Raw genomic sequence first — 21785 nt, forward strand, 5'->3', positions numbered from 1 at the left:
GGTCTGCCAGCATCTGTGGAGAGAATACAGAGCCAACGATTAGAGTCTTTGTCAAGTCTTTGTTAGTTGACTCTTTGTCAAAGCAACTGAGCAAGTTGCTTTGTCAAAATACTGACAAGAGTCATCCAGACTCGAAACGTTAGCTCTGTTTTCTCCACAGATGCTGTCAGATCTGCCGAGATTGTCCAGCATTTTCCGGTTTTGTTTCAGATTCCAGCAACCGCAGTAATTTGCTTTTGCTATATAAATGCAATTCTTTTCATCTTTAACATATGGAAGAAATTTCTAGGAAGAGTAGTGGAGCTGAAGAAACAACTGGAATGGGGAATTTTTAAGAGCCTCGTCAATATACAAATTAAGGTGAGGTGAATTAGACAGGTGAATTAAACCTCCCTCACTGTAACTGGAACCATCCTGAAATCCATGGATTGCACCACATTATGACATTATATGGATAACCATCTTCTTTCAGGACGTTCAACTTGGGTAGAATCTCCCTTTAGGAGATTGGAATATCTGTACCAATGTTACCTCAAAGTTATTGCTTGTGCACAGCTGCACAAAAACAATTAAAGCATACACACACTTAAATGGATTGGCTGTACTGAACCAAAAAAAAATTAAGAGGGAACATCACCATAACAGATACTTGAGTCTTTCTCCAAATGTTCGAACAAACTGAAAAGTGGCAATTTTTTTAAAAACAATGGAACGAGGGACACCATCCTAACCTCGTATCTTTCAGCACATTCATGGCTCCCTGCTTTTAATCTTGGAACAAGGCCAGCCCCCCCCCCCAACTTAACGTGACGTCAAAAAGACACATTTTAATATCATATGGAGAAGTTGAAACCAGTGCCAGCATCCACCAAAGTCACAAAACAAATCAAGCAGACAGGATCTTGAGGAAAGCACTTTGCCAGCCGACCGCACAGGCAGTATCCAGGCTGAAGGACAGCCGGGGTGAAATTATAGAGATCAAGAAAGAGATGAAGCTGGAGATGCACAATATGACCATCAGCGGTAATAGAAAGAAAACACTGGCCAACCTTTTCAATGTAGACATAAAGGTGCGAGATAATTTTACTGTCTGTATACTAACCTACTGTTTACCTCTTGAAAGATGCTGACCAACCTGCTGAGTATTGTCAAGATTTTTTAATTTTTATTACTGAATTAGACACCAGATACTGAAACTTTATGTTGATCAATCTAAAAGATTGAGATTTTAAATTGTGCAAATAATCGATTCCAAGAGTGAGGTTGAACTTGCTGGCCAGTGGAAACGGATAGTGAGATGCTGAGGCATAGTACACAATGAACCTCCTACATATATCCGTCGTGGGGAGGATCATCTGATCAATACAGCTCCGAGAAAGAGCCAATGGTTTTCAAACGGACAGTTCCAGACTGAATTTGCAGTGTGCCTTTCCATATCTGCAAGCAAAATAATTTCTTCCACATAGTAGTTGAAGGAATGAGTGATACACCTGGGCTTTATTGCTGCAAAATGTTGCCAATGCATAAAACGTGCACACGATGAGAACTTGCAGCTCCGGTCCTGTCGTTAATAGAATTTAACAGAGCAACTGTAGAGAGATTATTTTGGATTTTCAGTTGCTGCTGATTTGAGAGATTCATTCCTGAATATACACAAAATGTGTCCAGACTCACCCAGTTCCCACCAGAGAGCCATCACGATGGAAGGCAATGTCGTAAACACCCTTGCTATGGCCTTCCTGATGGAGGATTTCTTCTTGAGCTTCCAGATCCCACAGTCGCCAGGAGTGGTCATAACTAAAGAGCAGAAACAGCAGTCGAAATGTCACCATAGAAACATCTTTTACAATGGAAATTGTATCTTCCCAGTGACAAACTGTTATCATAGAAATTGAATTTTATCTGCAACCATCTGTAACCAAGGTGAATGTTACTCATCTGTAAACTACGTCTTACCTCCAGTCACGTTGCCACAAAAACTACATCTTACCTTTAATTATGTCAACACAGGAACTAGAAAAAGCGTTCACGTGGCACAGCAGGGTGCAGATACACGGACACAAAGTGCATACATTTGTAGAAAGGGGAGAGGGGAGAAATACTAATGAAAGAACACTGCAGAGTGTACACATTTCCAGTGAATGTTTGAGACATAGTAGAGTACGAGACACACTTGGAGTGTTCACACCATCAGTGAGTGTATGAAACAAAACAGTGAGAAGAGAGCAACTTGGAGATGTACTGTACGTGACAAAAGCCGAACACTATGTATTTGAATTTTTGCAACCACAGCACGTCAGAAAACAAATTTTATTTTTACTTATTCAAATTTAATGTAACAGTTATATTTCTCATTAACTCGAGAAACATTTACAATTGCCATAATTTACCATGTGGTGCCCAGAAATCTGCCTGATGGATGCCATGCCACTCGAGCAACTCGCATTGTGTGCCCTTCAATGTCAGCGACTGGTTCATCACTGCAAAAGATCAATGCATTGACAGCTCAGAAACATAGGGTGTGCACTTCAAATAAAGAATTATATTCTTACATAGCACATTTTGTGACCTCAGGATGCCTCTAGGCATGTTACAGTCAATTTGAAGTGTAGTCACTGTTGTAATGTGGAAACAAGGTAGAAAATTTGCACACAAACAGAAATGAAATAACTGACTAGATAATCTGTTTTAGTTGTTGGTTGAGAAATAAAAATTGGCCAGGACACTGGGAGAACGTGCTTCCTCTTCTTTAAAATATGCCGTGGGTTATTGACACTCACTCAAGAGGGCAGACAAGGGCTCAGTTGAATGTGTAATCTGGAAGAAAACATCTCTGTCGGTATAATAGCCCCCAGGATATACCGGAGAGTCAGCCTGTATTATGTGATCAATTTTCTGGTCTGCAGCCTTCAGATTCATGAGGCGAGTGAGTGCTACCACTGAGCCAAGGCTTGTCAATGGTATGTGCTTTGTGTAAACAGATCAATCTGCTTGGGGACCAGAAACCCTCAACAAAGTCCTGCATTCCACAAAGCTGGAATCAACAAATTCAAATGTAATGGGAGCTCTTTGACTCCAATGTCAGATTCAAGAGTGAAGTGTTACCCAGCTCTGACAGTACAATGTCATAATATAATTTACAATAACTGACCCACAGTCTGACAGTTTCCTATACATGTCTTCACTGAATATCAGTTCACCAGCACCATTCTTGAGCACTTCAGACTGCCGCCATTGCAATATTAAACATAGCTTTAATTTAACTGCAGCCGATGGGGAGGGGATAATGTTGTATGCTATATTGAGTCTGTCAAAGGAAGCACCAACAGATGGTTTATATCTTAGTTTTGCAGCAAGGCCCTCAATCACTTTAACCCATTTATCAAGTGATTATATACAATAGCTAAACAAATGGAGTCCAAGTGACTGTGGGAAATGAGACACAAACAATGGGGGCTTGAGATATTACAACCCCACCTCCCCCCCTTCCTAAATCACAAAGCTGTCCAGATTTTCAAAGGAAAGCTGGCCTTCCAAACCACACTGCAAGCATTCTGAAACGTACAGAGCTCACTCGCCACATGTGCAAAACTGAAACACAGACAGAGGACCTGTACACCTTGGTGTCCCCAACAATCACCAGAGATAGTGACCGCTGGGCTGGGTCTGAGCATGGTTTTTCAGGTTTGTGGACCAGAAACTCAGTAATGTGCAATGGGACCCGGAAGCACTGTGAACCAGCTGGTGCCAGAACCTTCACACCGGCTTAGCAGATATCATGTAATTATATTTCCAAACTCATGTGGAGCTGACTGGCACCTTGGAATGATTCCATATGTCAAAGAATTGATCGTGTCACCAATCTTTTGGTTCCATTAATAGGTTTTCCTTCGTGAAAATTAATACAAATTTATCTACTATACATAATTCTTTGCCGGTCCCAATTTGTTTCCACGAAGATATGGAAGTTCACAAGCAAGTGCTTTTGGAAAGGACAGGCCGTTAAAAATCAATTCTACAAAAAGCAAAGGTGGCATAGTGGTTAGCACTGCTGCCTCACGGCGCCGAGGACTCAGGTTCGATCCTGACCCCGGGTCACTATCCATATGGATTTTGCACATTCTCCCCGTGTCTGCGTGGGTCTCATCCCCACAACCCAAAAGATGTGCAAAATAGATGAATTGGCCACGCTAAATTGGCCCTTAATTGGAAAAAAATAATTGGGTAACTCTAAACATTTTTTCAAAAATAAACTAAAAAGTTTACAAAAAGCAGGGAGATTAGCAAAAGTAAACATTGGAGGGAAAAAAATGTTAAAGGTTTGACGGAAAAGAAGCAAAACCGTTAAAGTGCGCCACAAGTGGAGCTGATAGCTTAGTCTGCGAACACAGGGAAACAAGAGTAACTTAATGGAGATGATAAATCATGTAATTGCAAGCTTAGTTAAACTCGGACAAGTTGACTACGACTGAAGAAATAAGGTAGCAAAGACCAATTGCTACTCAACACAGGCACTCCCAGAGGGAGAAAGTGAGCACTGAGGGGGAGGGGGTGCTGGCTGAGCATCCTGGGTGGGGGAAGGAAGCTGAACGAATTAGAGAAGGTGGGGGAGGGATATGTAATGTTGAGCATCCCAAGGAGGGGGGTTCTCTGCAGCCCAATGCAGAGGAAAAGTGAAACGTCAATGTCATATTGTATGCAAATTGTGAACTGCCAAGCCACACAGTGGTGTTTCACACTGATCATAGCTCACAAATACTGTCATTAGGCAAAACTCAGGGGAGGCTGAGACACTGGACTGAAGTCCTAGACTCAAGTCAGCAGGAATACAGAATGAAGACAGAATGGGAGATAGTGGAGTAATGGTAATGTCACCGGGTTAGTTATGCCCTTGCAGACATTAGTTTGAATCCCACCATGGCAGCTAGTGGAATTTGAATTCAATAACAGAAAATCTGAAATTAAAATAAGCAAAATACTGCGGATGCTGGAATTTGAAACAAGAACAGAGGATGCTGGGAAAACTCTCCATTCCACTCCTGATAGCAAGGCTGAGTTTTTTTCCAGCGTCCTCTGTTCTTGTTTCTGGAATTAAAAGCTAATCTCAGTGATGGTGACTATGAAGCTATCATGGACGGCTGTAAAAACCATCTGGTTAACTGATGTCTGTTATGGGAAGGAAATCTGTATTCCTTATCAGTTATGGCTCGCCTGGCCAATATACTCGAGTCTCCAGATCCATAGCAATATGGTTGACTTTTAAATGCCCTCTGAAACATTTCAAGGGCATTTAGGGATCAGTAACAAAATGCTGGAATTTAAAAAAAAAATCTCAACATTTAACCTTGAGTATTAGCTGTGTTACAGATGTTGTTTCAAAAAATGACATTTATAAAATAGTGTTCATTAATATGGCTTTCACCTGAATTAGGCTGTTATGACAGACAAGCAGCAGAATTTGTGTTGTACTCAATTCCAATTGGGTGTGTTTGTGTACCCAGAGACATTGAGTCCTGATCAGATCCAGTAACCAGTTTAGAGACTAGACTAAACAGCTGCTATTTCCTATCACAAAACGTAGGGACCCAAAAATTAACTTTAGCATAAGATTTCCCCATAAGGGAAATGATAGCATAGTTTGAACTATCCAAACGGGAAGATGGTAGCATAATGGTAATGTCACTGGACTAGTAATCCAGAGGCCTAGGCCAAACCTCTGGGGACATTGATTCTGTCCACAATATACTTAATGACAACATCTACAGCTTGCTGGGGTGGAGAATCCTAAAGATTCACAACCCTGTGAAAGAAAGTTTCTCCTCGTCTTAGCCCCAAATGGCCGACCCTTTTGTTCCAAGATTATGACCCCATGTTCTAGATTCCCCAGTCAGAGAAAACACTGTCAAGCCCCTTAAGAATGTTATATATTTGGATTGGATTTGTCTTATCGTCATGTGTACCGAGTACAGTGAAAAGTATTGTTCTGCATCCAGTCCAGACAGATCATTCCAAACATTAAAAAAAACATAGGACATACATAAATACACAATGTCAATTTCAACTGGATCACTGCTTATTCTTCTAAACTCCAGGGAATATATGCCTAGTCTACTCAATCTCTCCAATAGGCCAATCCCCTTATCCCAGTCTAGTAAACCTACATTGCATTCTGTCTAGGGCAAGTATTTCCTTCCTCAGGTAAGGAGGCTGATAGATTACAGGTTTATTGATTTACTAATTGCTTCATTGATTTATTTGGGACCTTTAAGAATTGATGCAGTATAATTTTTAAATTCAGTACTTAGACAGAAAATGGAAAAACTCATCACTTGCTTGTTAATACTAATAATAATTTGTATTGTCACAAGTAGGCTTACATTAACACTGCAATGAAGTTACTGTGAAAAGCCCTTAGCCGCCACATTCTGGCACCTGTTTGGGTATACGGAGGGAGAATTCAGAATGTCCAAATTACCTAACAGCAAGTCTTTCGGGACTTGTGGGAGAACAACCTGTGTTGTTGTACCTGCATGTTAATTTTCTGTGATTCATATACAAGAACACCTCGGTTTCTCTGATTGCAAACATTTTCCAGTCTCTCACCATTCAAAAAGTACCCCATTTTTAATAAACAAATTCTATCAAAGTGAATAAACTCATACTTTGCTGCATTGTATTCCATCTGTCAAGTTCTTCCCCACTCATCCAACAAGTCTCTATCCCTCTGCAGTCACTTGGTATCCTCCTCACTAGTTACCTTTCAACCTTACTTTGTGTTGTCAGCAAACTTGGATATTGTACACTCCCAAGTCCTCTCAGCTACCGAATTGATATATGGTAGGTTGTAAATAGCTGAGGCCAAAGTACTTGATCCATGCAGTACCCTGCTAGTTATAGCCTGTCAACTGGAAATATCCCATTTATACCTGTTCACTGTTCATTAACCAATCCTAATCCATGCTAAGATACCCTTCCCAATTCCTGGAGTTTTAATTTTGTATAATAGACTCTTTATGAAATGTTTTTAAAAAAATCCAATTAGACTACAGCCAGTAGATACCCTTCATCCATCTTATTAGTTACATCTTCAAAAAGGTCCAAACAAATTTGTCAAACACAATTTCCCTTTCTTTAGGGGCTTGATGGAGTACGTGTTCCCTCTGGGTGGGAAATCTAGACCACAGGGTCACAGTCTCAGAACAAAGGGTTGGCCTTCTGCACTGTAAATTCTATGATAATCTATGATTTAGGACTAAGATGAGGAGGAACGTTTTAAATTCAACAGGTTGTGAACTGCGCTTTGTGCTTCAAAGGGCATTTCAAATTCACCACACTTGCCCCAGACCCCATTACTCCTCACCACAACTCTCAATGCAGGTTTTCCCCTACAATCTTTACAAACCTTTCCAGGTTCCAGAGCTTCACCGAGCCGTCAGCTGCACATGATGCCATGTTGCAGTCCTTCTCATCGAGCGAGATGGTGGCCTGGGGATGAAATACAATGGCACCCACATTTGTACTGTGACCTGACGAAACAGAAAACACAGTTAGCAATTGCCTTAACTCCAGGTTTCTTGAAGCACCTGAGCAAGCACTGTCTAGTCAGAGAATAGTTTAGAGTACCTAGTCGTGGCCCAGTTGTACCCATCCAGTCCTTAGCTCTCTGGATCAGGACCAGCTCCATTTACCTACAGCAGAGTTCATAGGTTCTCTGAGCTTGACTCAGTAACTTTTGTTACCCTTCAGGAACCCTATGCAATGAATATGTTTTATAGCCTCCTTAGCACTAATAAGTGGGCAGAAGAATTGTACTCCACCCATTCCATCACACCCTAACCATTCCTAACCATGGGTAAACAGACCAAACAATAATTATACTCCTGGCTACTGCACAGCAACCTCAACTGGAAAGTGTGTCAGAGACTATGGGCTGTAGACAGAATCAGAGCTTCGACATGATGCCCTCCATTGCCAAACAGCTGGCAAAACATACTTTCCCTACTCACAGGGCAAGTGTGACCACTGAGGTAGAAGAGGGCCACTGTGGACTTCCGGTTGCGGCTATGCCTAGGTAGGTTGCACGGTCGGCAGCTCCCACTAATAACGGACTTTTGGGCCCTTTTAAGGTGCTCCAGAGGCACTTTGACGATGATTCCCGGTGTGGGAAGGAAACAGTGAGGGTCCTCCAGCGCTGTGTGGAATGGACCAGGAGTGGGTCGGTCAAAAAAGCGGCTTTGGAGAAGAGAGGAGAACGGGCACAAAAAAGCAAGATGGCGGATGGCGGGGATCAGGCAGCGTGGGCCCAGTGGTCACGGGAGCAGCAGGAGTTTTTAAGAAACTGCTTTGCGGATTTAAAGGCGGAGATGCTGGCCCCTATGAAGACGTCGATTGAAAGGTTGGTGGAGACCCAGAAGAGGCAGGGGACGGTGATCAAGGAGGTGCAGCAGAAGGCCTCTGATAATGGGGATGAGATTCTGGGCCTGGCGGTTAGAGTGGAGGCGCACGAGGCGCTGCACAAAAAATGGCAGGAGCAGCTGGAGAATAGGTCAAGGAGGCAGAACCTGCGGATTCTGGATCTCCCTGAAGGCGTGGAGTCGTTGGATGCTGGGTACGTACGCTGATGGGCGCGGGGGCTTTCCCGCGGCCCCTGGAGCTAGATGGGGTGCACAGAGTCCTGGCAAGGAGGCCGAGGGCGAACGAGCCGACGAGAGCTATAGTGGTAAGGTGCCACCGCTTCAACAACAAGGAGTGTGTCCTGCGATGGGCGAAGAAGGAGCGGAGCAGCAGGTGGGAAAACACCGAGATCCGTATTTATCAGGACTGGAGTGCAGAGCTGGCCAAGAAGCGTGCGGCATTCAACCGGGCCAAGGCGGCCCTCCACGGAAAGGGGGTGAAGTTCAGGCTGTTACAACCAGCGAGGCTGGGGGTTACATATCAGGACCGGCACCACTATTTCGACACGCCGGACGAGGCGGGACTTTCATCAAGAATGAGAAACTGGACTCGAGTTAATGGACTGCAGTATGTTGTGGGGGTTGTTGGTTGGGGTGGGGGGGGGGGGGGGGGGGGGGGGGCGGTGTTATGTTGGGGTTTCCCCTGTGGTTTCTTGTGTTTTTGTGGCCCTTTTGCCCTGGGCCCTCGAGGCTTTGGAAGAGCTGCGTCACAGGAGGTGGGGTCGGCCCAGACAGGGAGCGCGTGTTTACCCGTGAAATGGTGGGGGTGGCACCTGAAGCTGGGGGTTTGAGTATACGGTACTTTGTTTTGTTTTTCTTTCTCTGTTCACACAGGGTGTGTGTGGGGGGGGGGGGGGGGGGAGAGAAAGAGAGAGATTCTCTCTACCTCACTTGGGGGGGGGGGGGGGGGAAGGGGAAGAGAGATTTTTAAGCGGAACCCTCAGGGGGTTGGAGGCGGGAGCGGCTGGGGTCAGCATGAGTCAGCTGACTTACGGGAGTGCAATGGGGGGGGGGGGGGGGGGGAGAGGGATAGGGGGGTTAAGCGGATGCTTGACGGGGGGGGAGGGGGGGGGCTGGGATGCTGCTGTGCTGACTGCGGGGAAATCAATGTTAATGGGGAGAGTCGGGGTGGGGAGCCTCCGCCTGGGGGGGCTGGAGGGTGCGGGAGGCGCGGGCACGTGGCTGGCCTAAAAAGGGAGATGGCTAGTCGGCGGAGGGTAGCCACCCGACCAGGCTGATCACGTGGAACGCGAGAGGCCTGAATGGGCCGGTCAAGAGGACCCATGTGTTTTTGCACTTAAAGGGGCTAAAGGCAGGTGTAGCCATGCTACAAGAAACACACCTGAAGATCGCCCGCGGATCAAACCAGGCTGAGGGAAGGATGGGTGGGGCAGGTTTTCCACTCGGGTATGGATGCGTAGAACTGGGGGGGGGGGGGCAATTTTGGTGAGCAAGCGGGTAGCATTTGAGGCGGCGGGTATTGTGGTGGGTAAAGGGGGTCGATATGTCATGGTGAGTGGCAGGTTGTAGGGAGCCCGGCTGGTGTTAGTGAATGTGTATGCTCCGAACTGGGACGATGCAGGGTTCATGAAGCGGATGTTGAGTAGGATTCCGGATCTGGAGTCATGCAGTTTGGTAATGGGGGGGGGAAACGACGACTTTAACACAGCCCTGGGCCCGGCCCTGGATCGGTGTAGGTCGAGATTGGGTAAGAGGCCGTCAGCGGCCAAGGTTCTGAGGGGGTTCATGGACCAGATTGTGGGGGGGGGGGTGGATCCGTGGAGATTTGCCAGGCCAAGGGCGAAGGAGTTTTCCTTCTTCTCCCATGTGCACAAGGCGTACTCGCGGATTGATTTTTTCTGTGGGCGGGTTCGGAGGTGTATCCAAAGCTATGTGGAGACCAATGATAATGGGGAGGTTTCGGTGAGTGTGGTCTGGGAGGCGCTGAAGGTAGTTGTCAGAGGGGAGTTAATTTCAGTCAGGGCCCACAGAGAGAAGAGGGATAGGATGGAGAGGGAGAGATTGGTGGGGGAGATACTTAGGGTGGACAGGAGGTATGCGGAATCCCCCGAGGAAGGGTTGTTGAAGGAGCGCTGGAGCCTGCAGGCGGAGTTTGACTTGCTTACCACGGGGAAGGCTGAGGTTTAGTTGAGGAAGGTACAGGGAGCAGTGTACAAGTATGGGGAGAAGGCAAGTAGGATGCTGGCGCATCAGCTGCGGAAGAGAGAGGCGGCCGGGGAGATTGGGGGAATTAGAGATAGGGGGGCTAACACGGTGCTGAGCTCGGCAAGGATTAACGAGGTCTTCAAGGACTTTTATGGCAAATTGTACGAGTCAGAACCCCCGGAAGGGGGGGAGCGGGGGGGGTGGAGGATGAGGCAGTTCCTGGACCAACTGAGGTTTCCACAGGTGGAGGAGGGGCCAGTAGAGGGATTGGGGGCCCCCATTGAGATGGAGGAACTTGTTAAGGGGTTAGGGGGTAAGTAGGCGGGCAAGGCTCCGGGACCGGATGGGTATCCCATAGAGTTTTATAGGAAATTCTCGGAGCTGCTGGGTCCGCTGTTGTTGAGGACTTTTAATGAGGCTAAGGAAAAGGGAACCCTTCCCTCGACGATATCCTCAAGCGAGATAAGGACCAGTTGCAATGTGGCTCCTATAGGCCGATTTCGCTCCTTAATGTGGATGCCAAGCTGTTGGCCAAGATTTTGGCGACTAGGATTGAGGACTGTGTCCCGGGAGTGATCAATCAGGATCAGATGGGGTTTGAGAGAGGCAGGCAGTTGAATACGAATGTGCAGAGGCTCCTGAATGTGATCATGATGCCCTCGGAAGGGGGGGGGATGCAGAAGTGGTAGCGGCAATGGACGCGGAGAAGACCTTCGATCGGGTGGAGTGAGAGTACCTGTGGGAAGTGTTAGGCAGATTTGGGATTGGAGAGGAATTTATAGGGTGGGTCAAATTGTTGTATCAGGCCCCGGTAGCGAGTGTGTTGACGAACCGGCTGCGGTCGGGGTACTTTAGATTACATCGAGGGACGAGGCAGGGATGCCCCCTGCTGTTTGCCCTGGCGATCGAGCCGCTGGCCATGGCGTTGAGGGAGTCCAGAAACTGGAGGGGGTTGGTTCGGGGGGAGCATCGTGTTTCACTGTATGCGGATGACCTGCTCCTGTACATTCCGGATCCGGTGGAGGGGATGGGGGAGGTCATGCAGATTCTTTGGGATTTTGGAGACTTTTCAGGGGATAAACTGAATGTTGGAGAAAAAGCGAGCTTTTTGTGATACATGCGAGGGGCCAGGAAAAAAGACTGGGAGAGCTACCGCTTAAGATGGTGGAGAGGAGCTTTCGCTACTTGGGAATTCAGGTGGTTAAGAGCTGGGGGGGTCCTGCACAAGCTCAATTTAGCGCGGCTGGTGGATCAGATGGAGGAGGACTTTTAAGAGATGGGGCATGCTGCCGCTTTCCCTGGCGGGCAGGGTGCAGCCCGTAAAGATGACGGTCCTTCCCAGGTTCTTGTTCGTCTTCCAATGCCTTCCCATTCTAATCCCCAAGTCCGTTTTCAAGCGGGTAAATAGGATTATTTCGGGATTTGTGTGGGCAAACAGGACCCCGCGTGTTAAGAGACTGTTCTTGGAGCGCAGTCGGAAGGGGGGGGGGGGGGGGGGGGGGGGTGGCGCTGCCAAACTTTTGCAGCCATTACTGGGCAGCGAATATATCCATGATTCGGAAATGGGTAATGGAGGGAGAGGGGGCGGCATGGAAACGGTTGGAAGCGGGGTCTTGTAAAGATACTAGCTTGGGGGCACTGATAACGGCACCATTGCCGCTTTAGCTGACGCGGGTGGCGGCGACATTGTGGATCTGGGGGCAGTGGAGACGGCACAGGGGGGAGGCAAGGGCTTCAGTCAGGGCCCCGATACGGAACAATCACAGGTTTGTTCAGAGTAGAATAGACGGGGGGTTCCTAAGTTGGCACACGGTGGGTATCAAAAGGATGGGGGATTTGTTCATTGATGGGACTTTTGCTAGTCTGAGGGCGCTGGAGGAGAAATTTGGGCTACCCCTGGGGAAGACCTTTAGGTACATGCAGGTTCGGACGTTCGTGAAAAAGCAGGTGGGGGAATTCCCGCTGCTGCCTTTCCGGAGGATACAGGACAGGGTGGTCTCGGGCGTGTGGGTAGGGAATGGCAAGATATCGGAAATATATCAGGAGCTGCAGGAGGCTGAGAAGGCCTCGATGGAGAAGTTGAAGGGCAAATGGGAGGAGGAGCTGGGTGAGGAGCTGGATGAGGGCCTGTGGGCTGACGCCCTGAGCAGGGTCAATTCCTCCTCATCTTGCGCTAGGCTTAGCCTGATTCAGTTTAAGGTGGTACACCGGGCGCATAGGACAGTGGCGAGAATGAGTAAGTTCTTTGGGGTGGAGAACAGGTGTGTGAGGTGCTCAGGGAGCCCAGCAAATCATGTCCATATGTTCTGGGCATGACCGGCACTTACAGGATTTTGGAAAGGCTTCGCAAAGGCTATGTCCAAGGTCTTGGGTACTCGGGTAAAACCGAGCTGGGGGATAGCGATATTTGGGGTATCAGACGATCCGGGAGTGCAGGAGTCGAAAGAGGCCGGAATTCTGGCCTTTGCCTCCTTGGTAGCCCGGAGAAGGCTCTTGTTAATGTGGAGGGACGCAAAACCCCCAAGCGTAGAGGCTTGGGTCAGTGACATGGCGGGATTTCTCAGGTTGGAGAGGATAAAGTTTGCCTTGCGAGGGTCCTTGCAGGGGTTCTCCAGGGGCGGTGGCAACCGTTCCTTGACTTTCTCGCGGAACGTTAGGTGGAGGGCAGCAGCAGCAAACCAGAAGGGGGGAGGGAAGAGAGAGGGGAGTGGGAGGGTGGTTTCGGTGGTAGATGGGTTGCGTTTGTAAAGGGCAGATACACCATCTTGTTTTGTTAAATTGTTAAATGGTTAAGTTGTTTTCTGTTTTATTGCTACGTTTTCTTTTTGTTGTTTTGCTTTTTGTAGTGGTTTGTAAAAGTTATTGAAAATTTTTGAATAAAAACAAATTTAAAATAAAAGAAGAGGGCCACTGTGTCCCACACTGTGATGAATATAGAAATTGTTATATATTATACTTCATATTTGAGGTAGTAATGTTATTAAAAACTGTTGTTTAAAATAAATACAGACAGGGAGTCTTCTAAAGCTGTAATTAAAGGGACATAAAAGGGAAGGTAATAATTCATTCCAACCACTTAATTGGCTACAGATAAAGGGCTAATGGAATAGTGTTTTGATTACTGGAGATTCCCTGGAGTGTAGATAATTTATGAGTGAGTTGTATTTCGTCCTTGCTAAGCAGGTCATGGAACTTTATTGGATACAGATGATGTAACAATGGAAGGAACCATGTCTGTCTGTCATTTTGCAGTCTGTTATAAGATTTAAAGTTAAACAGCAGTTTTGCCAAATAATAATAGAATAATAATCACTTATTGTCACAAGTAGGCTTCAATGAAGTTACTGTGAAAAGCCCCTAGTCACCACATTCCAGCGCCTGTTCGGGGAGGCTGGAACGGGAATTGAACCGGTGCTGCTGGTCTTGTTCTGCATTACAAGCCAGCTGTCTTAGCCCACTGTGCTAAACCAGCCCCTTGTTGGTGTTCGCTTGAGCAAAGGCGTACTGGATCTGCTCTAAAGGTCCCTCTAAAGGTCTACACAGCTAAGCAAGTAATTTGTTTTGTTAACTTTGTTTATAAGTGGTATTTGAACTGTATTGGGTTGCTTAACTGGAATTAGAAGCAGATGCAGATAAAAAGTTCAAGCTTTTCCCTTTTATTTAAGAACGGTTTAACTGATAATTGTAAAGCTATTTCTTTTGTGTTAATGTGGTTAATTCTGTGTTGAAATTAAAGTTTGTTTTAACATAAAAGATACCTATTGATCAGAGTCATTTCTCCTGGGGTGAAGTATCCTTTCTCATAATTTTACAAATTTAAAACACTTGTTTGGGGTTCTCGTCCAGTATCCCAACAAAAGTTGGGGTCCGGTCCGGTATCCTAACACAGACAGAGCCATTGATGTCAAGAATGGACAAAATGGATGGAAAATGCTGAATCTAAAGCAATTGCTCATTTGTTCCTGAACTAGTGGCTAGGAGGGTTACCCAGTTTGTAAATAAAGAACCCAAAGGGAACCAAATCAAAAGGGGACTGTTCACAACTGTGTGTGTGCTGCTAAACGGATGAATTAAAAGCAGCATCAAGAATGGCTGAACTATGTTACTTCTGCCAATGAAGCCAACAAGGCTGCAAAAATAGCCATAAAAGTGTAACTCTATCCCAATCTACTGTTGGATGGGATTGGAATGGTTAGGGTAGGGTATGATTGAACGGGTGGAACACAGTTCTGCCCACTTATTGGTGCTGAGGAGAGTATAAAGCACATTTGTTGCACAGGGCTCCTCCTGAAAGATAACAAAAGAGATACAAGTAACTGAACTTAGATGAAAGTTGCCTTAGTTCCAGCAGGCCATAGGCTGCTCTCCCCTTTGAGAGAAAGCTGACTGGTGGTGGTTTAACCTGAGGGTCAGCACATCTCAGATGAGGGGCAAGGTTGAGAAAGCGGGGCCTTCATGGATAACCTCAACCGGTATAGAAATTGAACCCATGCTGTTGGCATCGCTCCGCATCACAAATCAGCCATCCAGCCAACTCAGCTAACCAACCCCCCTATAAGCAACTACATCGATAGGCAGCCACCTATTAGTCTTATTTTCACCCAGTGTTAAGATACTGGAATTGATCAGGAGAACCCATGGTTTTATTTGTACAATAATAACCTAAGTAACAGCAGCTAAAATAGATTCAGAAGAGAAAGACTCTGTTCCAACATCATCTATTTAAAAAAAAAAGTACAGCACAGAAATAGGCCCTTTGGCCCTCCAAGCCTGTGCCGACCATGCTGCCTGTCCAAACTAAAATCTTCTGCACTTCCGGGGTCCGTATCCCTCTATTCCCATCCTATTCATGTATTTGTTAAGATGTCCCTTAAACGTCACTATCGTCCCTGCTTCCACCACCTCCTCCGGCAGAGAGTTCAAGTGGACTATGGTCAGCCCTAGAATGTGATGCATCCCAGACTTTAAAATGTCATTGGCAAAATTCAACAGGAAAGACTAACCACTTAAAGGGCAAAAAACTGTGTACAATTAGATGAATTATCTCAGGTTGGGTGGGGAGGTACTAAGTGGTTAGATAAATGACCTGGATTCAGAAACGCAACATGGGCTATTTACCATTGATACCAATCTAGGAGGGGCAAGGGAATGAGAAGGGGAAGATCAGAAACAACTGAATGAGCTGGGTAAACCTGATAAAATGGGTTTTAAATGGAGACTCAAGTAAACATATAGGATAATAATAATCTTTATTATTGTCACAAGTAGGCTTACATTAACACTGCAGTGGAAAGGGAGAATACGTGATATTTTTATTCTAGCAACTAAGTTTGAAATAGCCAAAATCTGCTACAACGTCTTAATGTGCAGCAAGTCCTGTTCCACTCTCACCCGTGTCTTACACTGGCTCCCAGTCAAGTAACATTGGACTTATAAATTCTCATCTTCGTTTTCAAATCGCTCCATGGGTTCGCCACTCCCGATATCTGTAATCTCCTTCAAACACCTACACACCTGGGAGAGGGACTGTATGTGTTAATAGAACATAACAGTGCAGTACAGGCCCTTCGGTCCTCGATGTTGCGCCAACCTGCGAAACCACTCTAAAGTCCATCTACACTATTCCTTTATCGTCCATATGTCTATCCAATGACCATTTGAATGCCTTTAGTGTTGGCGAGTCCACTACTGTTGCAGGCAGGGCATTCCACGCCCTTACTACTCTCTGAGTAAAGAACCTACCTCTGACATCTGTCCTATATCTATTTCCCCTCAATTTAAAGCTATGTCCCCTCGTGCTAGACATCACCATCAGAGGAAGAAGGCTCTCACTATCCAATCCTCTGATCATCTTGTATGCCTCAATTAAGTCACCTCTTAACCTTCTTCTCTCTAACGAAAACAGCCTCAAGTCCCTCAACCTTTCCTCACAAGATCTTCCCTCCATACCAGGCAACATTCTGGTAAATCTCCTCTGCACCCTTTCCAATGCTTCCACATCCTTCCTATAATGCAGCGACTAGAATTGCACGCAATACTCCAAATGCGGCCGCACCAGAGTTTTGTACAGCTGCAACATGACCTCATGGCTCCAAAACTCAATCCCTCTACCAATAAAAGCTAACACACCGTACGCCTTCTTAACAACCCTCTCAACCAGAGTGGCAACTTTCAGGGATCTATGTACATGGACACCGAGATCTCTCTGCTCATCCACACTGCTAAGAATCTTACCATTAGCCCAGTACTCTGTCTTCCTGTTATTCCTTCCAAAATGAATCACCTCACACTTTTCTGCATTAAACTCTATTTGCCACCTCTCAGCCCAGCGCTGCAGTTTATCTATGTCCCTCTGTAACCTGTAACATCCTTCTGCACTGTCCACAACTCCACCGACTTTAGTGTCATCTGCAAATTTACTCACCCATCCTTCTACGCCCTCCTCCAGGTCATTTACAAAAATGACAAACAGCAGTGGCCCCAAAACAGATCCTTGTGGTGCGCCACTAGTAACTGGACTCCAGTCTGAACACTTCCCATCAACCACCGCCCTTTGTCTTCTTCCAGCTAGCCAATTTCTGATCCAAACTGCTAAATCTCCCTGAATCCCATGCTTTTCCGTATTTTCTGCAGTAGCCTACCGTGGTGACTATGGGTGATTCCTGATTCCTTTTTGTCATTTGTTTATGTTAACATGCGGGCTAATGTCTAGGGTTTGGTGGGAGGATGGGATCGTTGTTATTGATATGGGGATTGACATTACATTCGTCACTGATTATTGTTTATTGTTGGGTGTAAATTTGGGAGAAAGTGAAAAAGGAGAATAAAAAATGTTTTAAAAAAACATCTACACACCCCTAGTTATAATTGCGCTACTATTGGCGGCCGTGCCATCAGTTGCCTGGGCCTCGAGCTCTGGAATTACCTCCCTAAATGTCTCTGCCCTTTCTACTTCACTTTCCTTTAAGATTCTCCGATTGCTTTGGTTATCTAACCTTAAAGCTTCTTACGCGGCTTGGTGTCATACTTTGTTTTATAATGTTCTTGTGAAGCGCCATGGAACATTTCATTATGTTATAGGCGTCATACATGTACGTTATTGTTGTAAATGGAAATTTGGATTAGATGCCAGTGAGCACTGGATAACTACTTAAAAGGAAAAGCTTTGCACAACGATGAGAAACAGGTGACTGGGATTACTTGGGTTGCTCTACCAAAGAGAGAGCACAGGTATGATTGGTCGAGTGGCTTCTTTCTGATCCATTTCATGATTTTATGACAGTATTTCTTCTCTATTCGGAGTAACCCAGCATGTCCTCCTGGGAAAATGAAAGGGCTGAAAGTTCTGGAATCATCCAAAAACAAGTGGATGATACAATGTTGGGGGTGGGGATGGGAGATGTCTTCAGCTTCAGGAATTAAGATTTACCAACAGACCTTTCCCACCCATTAACTATCTTGTGATTTTGTGGAACATGAATCATGGTGTGAGAGTGCCTTACCTCTCAGTGTGCGGATGAGGCTGCAGTCAGGAACACCCCACAGCTTACAGAGCCCACTCCTGTTGACAAATGAGACAAGTACAAACTGCTGTCAGTACAACTTAACCAAACATGGCAGGAAATCCAAGAACACGAACACTTACAAATCCTTCTGTAAATACTGACTGATCTCCCAGGGCACAGCACACAGATTCAGCAAAACATGTCGCCTTACAGTGAGCCAGCATTGGGCTGGGAAGGGTTTAAGACACTCAGACCAATGTTCCCTTGAATTCATCTTACTGTGAGCACTCCATTTGTCACACTGCAAGTCCACTTTAACACTATGTAAGGATCCTCTTGTAACTCCTTGTCTAATCCCGGTGTCCTTTTTAATCTGTCTTGCTGGCTGCTTTTTGCTGGTGGTTTTTGCTGGTGGTTTTTGCTGGTGGTTTTTGCTGGCTGCAGTTTTTAAAAACCACAGATTTGTGGCATAGCTCGTGATGTCATTTTGATGGACTTAGCTAGCAGTCAATCCCCTCCCCTGAAATTCCAGGACATCTTCTATTTTCGATTGGAATTGTTGGAGTCATTCAGAAACTTCTGGAACAGAAAGGCAAACTTCCATCTTGGCTTTCACTTTTCTGCTCAGACCTGAAAGGCAGCACATCGCAGGTCGAGTCACTCTATTCTCGCTCTAGCGATATAAAAGAGTTCCAGTTGGCCTGTGGAAGTTCCACTGGAAGTTTAAGCAGATATCTCAACTCTCTGCATGACTGTTTAAAAGGCTGAAGCCTGTGGAAGTAACTTCTAATCAAAAGGCTGCAGTCTTCAGCCAGATCTGTAAAAGCCTAACCTCTGTTTGGAAGGTTGAGGAAGGCACAGTGCTAGTAGCTTGCCCCTGAGATCACTCGAGGTCTGGAAAAGGGCCTTTTACTTTCTCTTTACTACAGTTAATCTAAACTGCAGAAACGGCAGGCAAGCGACCGATAAGTGGAGTGGATGAACAAATTTCTTTTAACTTCTCAGGTAGTGAATTATTTTTTTAAAAATTTCCCAATTGAGGGGCAATTTAGTGTGGCCAATCCACTTACCCTGCACATCTTTGGCTCGTGGGGGGTGAGACCCAAGCCGACACAGGGAGGATGTGCAAACTCCACCCGGATAGTGGCCTGGGGCTAGGATCGAACCCGGGTCCTAGGCTCTGTGAGTCAGCTGTGCAAACCACTGCACCACCCAGGTAGAGAGCCAGTCTTGTGGAGGCAGGTACAACTGAAAGTGACTCCCCAGAGAGAATTTTACAGCCTGCATGTTCTAATGGAAGGCAGATTCTAAAAGATCCAAACCAACCAATGATTTTTAGATCGGCGACCACAAAGACTACCACCTCAGGAGCAAAGATTCATCCCAGCCCCTTTAACCCGTTATTTTTTAACCTTTCCTTCCAGCCCACCACGTGTCTATCTTGTGTGAGACTGGATGGAGGGCAGGATGTGATTTGGGGAATAGTTAGACTGGTAGACCATCGTTCTATCGTTTCCATTACATGTTTATCTTTTCTCTTATTATAAACTGTTTCTTTAATGTTTTATTTCAAATCTGGTGCCTGTAATTCATTGGAGCAGTCAAGTGTCAAAGAGCTCAGGAAAATACACAAATTATTGGTGAATTCACTTATGTTGAGGGACTTTTGGGCTGGAATTGACTGCACACACGCCCAGGGTGTCGTAATAATTGCATTGCAGCTGTGCAAGCGTGAACCTTAATGGAATATTTGTTGTGCCCAGCCTGTTGTTTGCTGCACCGTGCATTATTGATTGCTGCGTAGCTATCCATGCAGCTTACAGAAATCACTGACCCAGCCCTCGGCCCCTGGAATTGGATAGAGTGAGGAAATAATCAAGGGGCTGTAGGGCATGCAGTCGGGCAAGGCCCCGGGGCCTGACGGCTACCCGGTGAAATTCTATAAGAGGTTTTCAGAGATATTGAGCCCACTGCTGTTGAGGACATTTAATGAAGCAAGAGAGAAGGGAGTCCTCCTCCCAACAATGTCGCAGGCCTCGATTTCATTGATCCTGAAACGAGAGAAGGATCCGGAGCAATGCGGGTCATACAGGCCGATTTCTCTACTGAATGTTGACGCCAAACTGCTGGCTACGATACTGGCCACAAGGATAGAGGACTGTGTCCTGGGGGATGATAGGGGAAGACCAGATGGAATTTGTTAAGGGCAGGCAACTGAAGGCCAATGTTCGAAGGGTTCTAAATGTTATTATGATGCCCTCAGAAGGAGAGGAGGCAGAGGTAGTGTTAGCGATGGATGCGGAGAAGGCTTTTGATCGGGTGGAGTGGAATTACCTGTGAGAGGAGCTGGGAAGGTTTGGGTTTGGTGAGGGCTTTATTGACTGGGTGCGGTTGCTCTATCAGGCACCAGTAGCGAGAGGAGGGTGTGCCACACAATGGGAGGAGTCGAAGGAGAGGTGGGAGCGGCCGAGGTCAGCAGGAGTCAGTGACTTGTGGAAGTGCAATGGGGGGAGCAAATCAGCTAGTATAGGTCCTAGCCCGGGGGGGGGGGGGGATAGAGTTGCTGCTGCTATGGTCAAGGAGGAGCTGGAACGAGTGGGGGGGGGTGGGGGTCGAGACGGGGGTATGCCGCTGCGGGGAACGGGCCGGGTGTGGGGTGCGGGAGCGTGGCTGGCCGAGGAGGGGTCATGGCTAGTCGGCGGGGGAGGGGGGCGGGTAGCCCCCTGATCCGGCTGATATTCTGGAATGTAAGGGGACTGAATGGTCAAGCGGGCCCCCCTGTTCGCACACCTGAAGGGGCTCAAGGCGGATGTGGTTATGCTTCAGGAGACACACCTGAAGGTGGCACACCAGGTAAGATTGAGGAAAGGGTGGGTAGGTCAGGTGTTTCACTTGGGGCTGGATGCCAAAAATCGAGGGGTGGCAATCTTGGTGGGAAAGAAGGTGTCGTTCGAGGCGCGAGCATTGTGGCAGATAATGGCGGTAGGTGCATAACGGTAAGTGGTAAGCTGCAGGGAGAGAGGGTGGTACTGGTCAATGTGTACGCCCCGAACCGGGACGATGCGGGTTTTATGCGGCGTATGTTGGGTCGGATCCCAGACTTGGAAGTGGGTGGCCTGATAATGGGGGGAGACTTTAACACGGTGCTGGATCCGGCACTGGATCGCTCCAGGTCAAGGATGGGTAGGAAGCCGGCGGCGGCTAGAGTGCTGAGGGGGTTTATGGACCAGATGGGAGGGGTGGACCCTTGGAGATTTGCAAGGCCGGGGGCTAGGGAATTTTCATTTCTCTCACATTGTCCACAAGGCTTATTCCTGAATCGACTTTTTTATTTTGAGTAGGGCGCTGATAGCAAGAGTAGAGGATACGGAGTATTCGGCAATAGCCACTTCGGACCACGCCCCGCATTGGGTGGACTTGGAGATGGGGGAGGAGGGATCAGCGCCCGCTGTGGCGCTTGGAGGTAGGGCTGCTGGCGGACGAGGAGGTGAGTGAGCGGGTCCGAGGAAGTATAGAGAGGTACTTGGAGACCAACGACAACGGGGAGGTCCGAGTGGGGATGGTATGGGAGGCACTGAAGGCGATGGTGAGGGCAGAGCTGATCTCCATTAGGGCCCACAAGGAACGGAGGGAGCGGGGGGCGAGGAGAGGCTGGTGGGGG

At 46.8% G+C, this 21785-nt stretch overlaps 1 protein-coding gene across 6 annotated transcripts in view; it reads right to left on the reverse strand.

The window, feature by feature from the left end:
• The window catches only part of prpf4 (pre-mRNA splicing tri-snRNP complex factor PRPF4), a 65918-nt gene that overhangs the window by 11926 nt on the left and 32207 nt on the right, over positions 1–21785 (reverse strand). For all 6 annotated transcript variants that reach the window (XM_072488168.1, XM_072488167.1, XM_072488166.1 and 3 more), the window contains 4 exons: positions 18122–18180; positions 7403–7526; positions 2391–2480; positions 1675–1797 (listed from right to left, as the gene is read on the reverse strand). In XM_072488168.1, coding sequence (XP_072344269.1) covers positions 1675–1797; positions 2391–2480; positions 7403–7526; positions 18122–18180 — 396 coding nt within the window. The remainder of the gene's footprint in view (positions 1–1674; positions 1798–2390; positions 2481–7402; positions 7527–18121; positions 18181–21785) is intronic.

This window comes from Scyliorhinus torazame, chromosome 22 (genome assembly GCF_047496885.1).
Source record: "Scyliorhinus torazame isolate Kashiwa2021f chromosome 22, sScyTor2.1, whole genome shotgun sequence".
NCBI classification, from domain to species: Eukaryota; Metazoa; Chordata; class Chondrichthyes; order Carcharhiniformes; family Scyliorhinidae; genus Scyliorhinus; species Scyliorhinus torazame.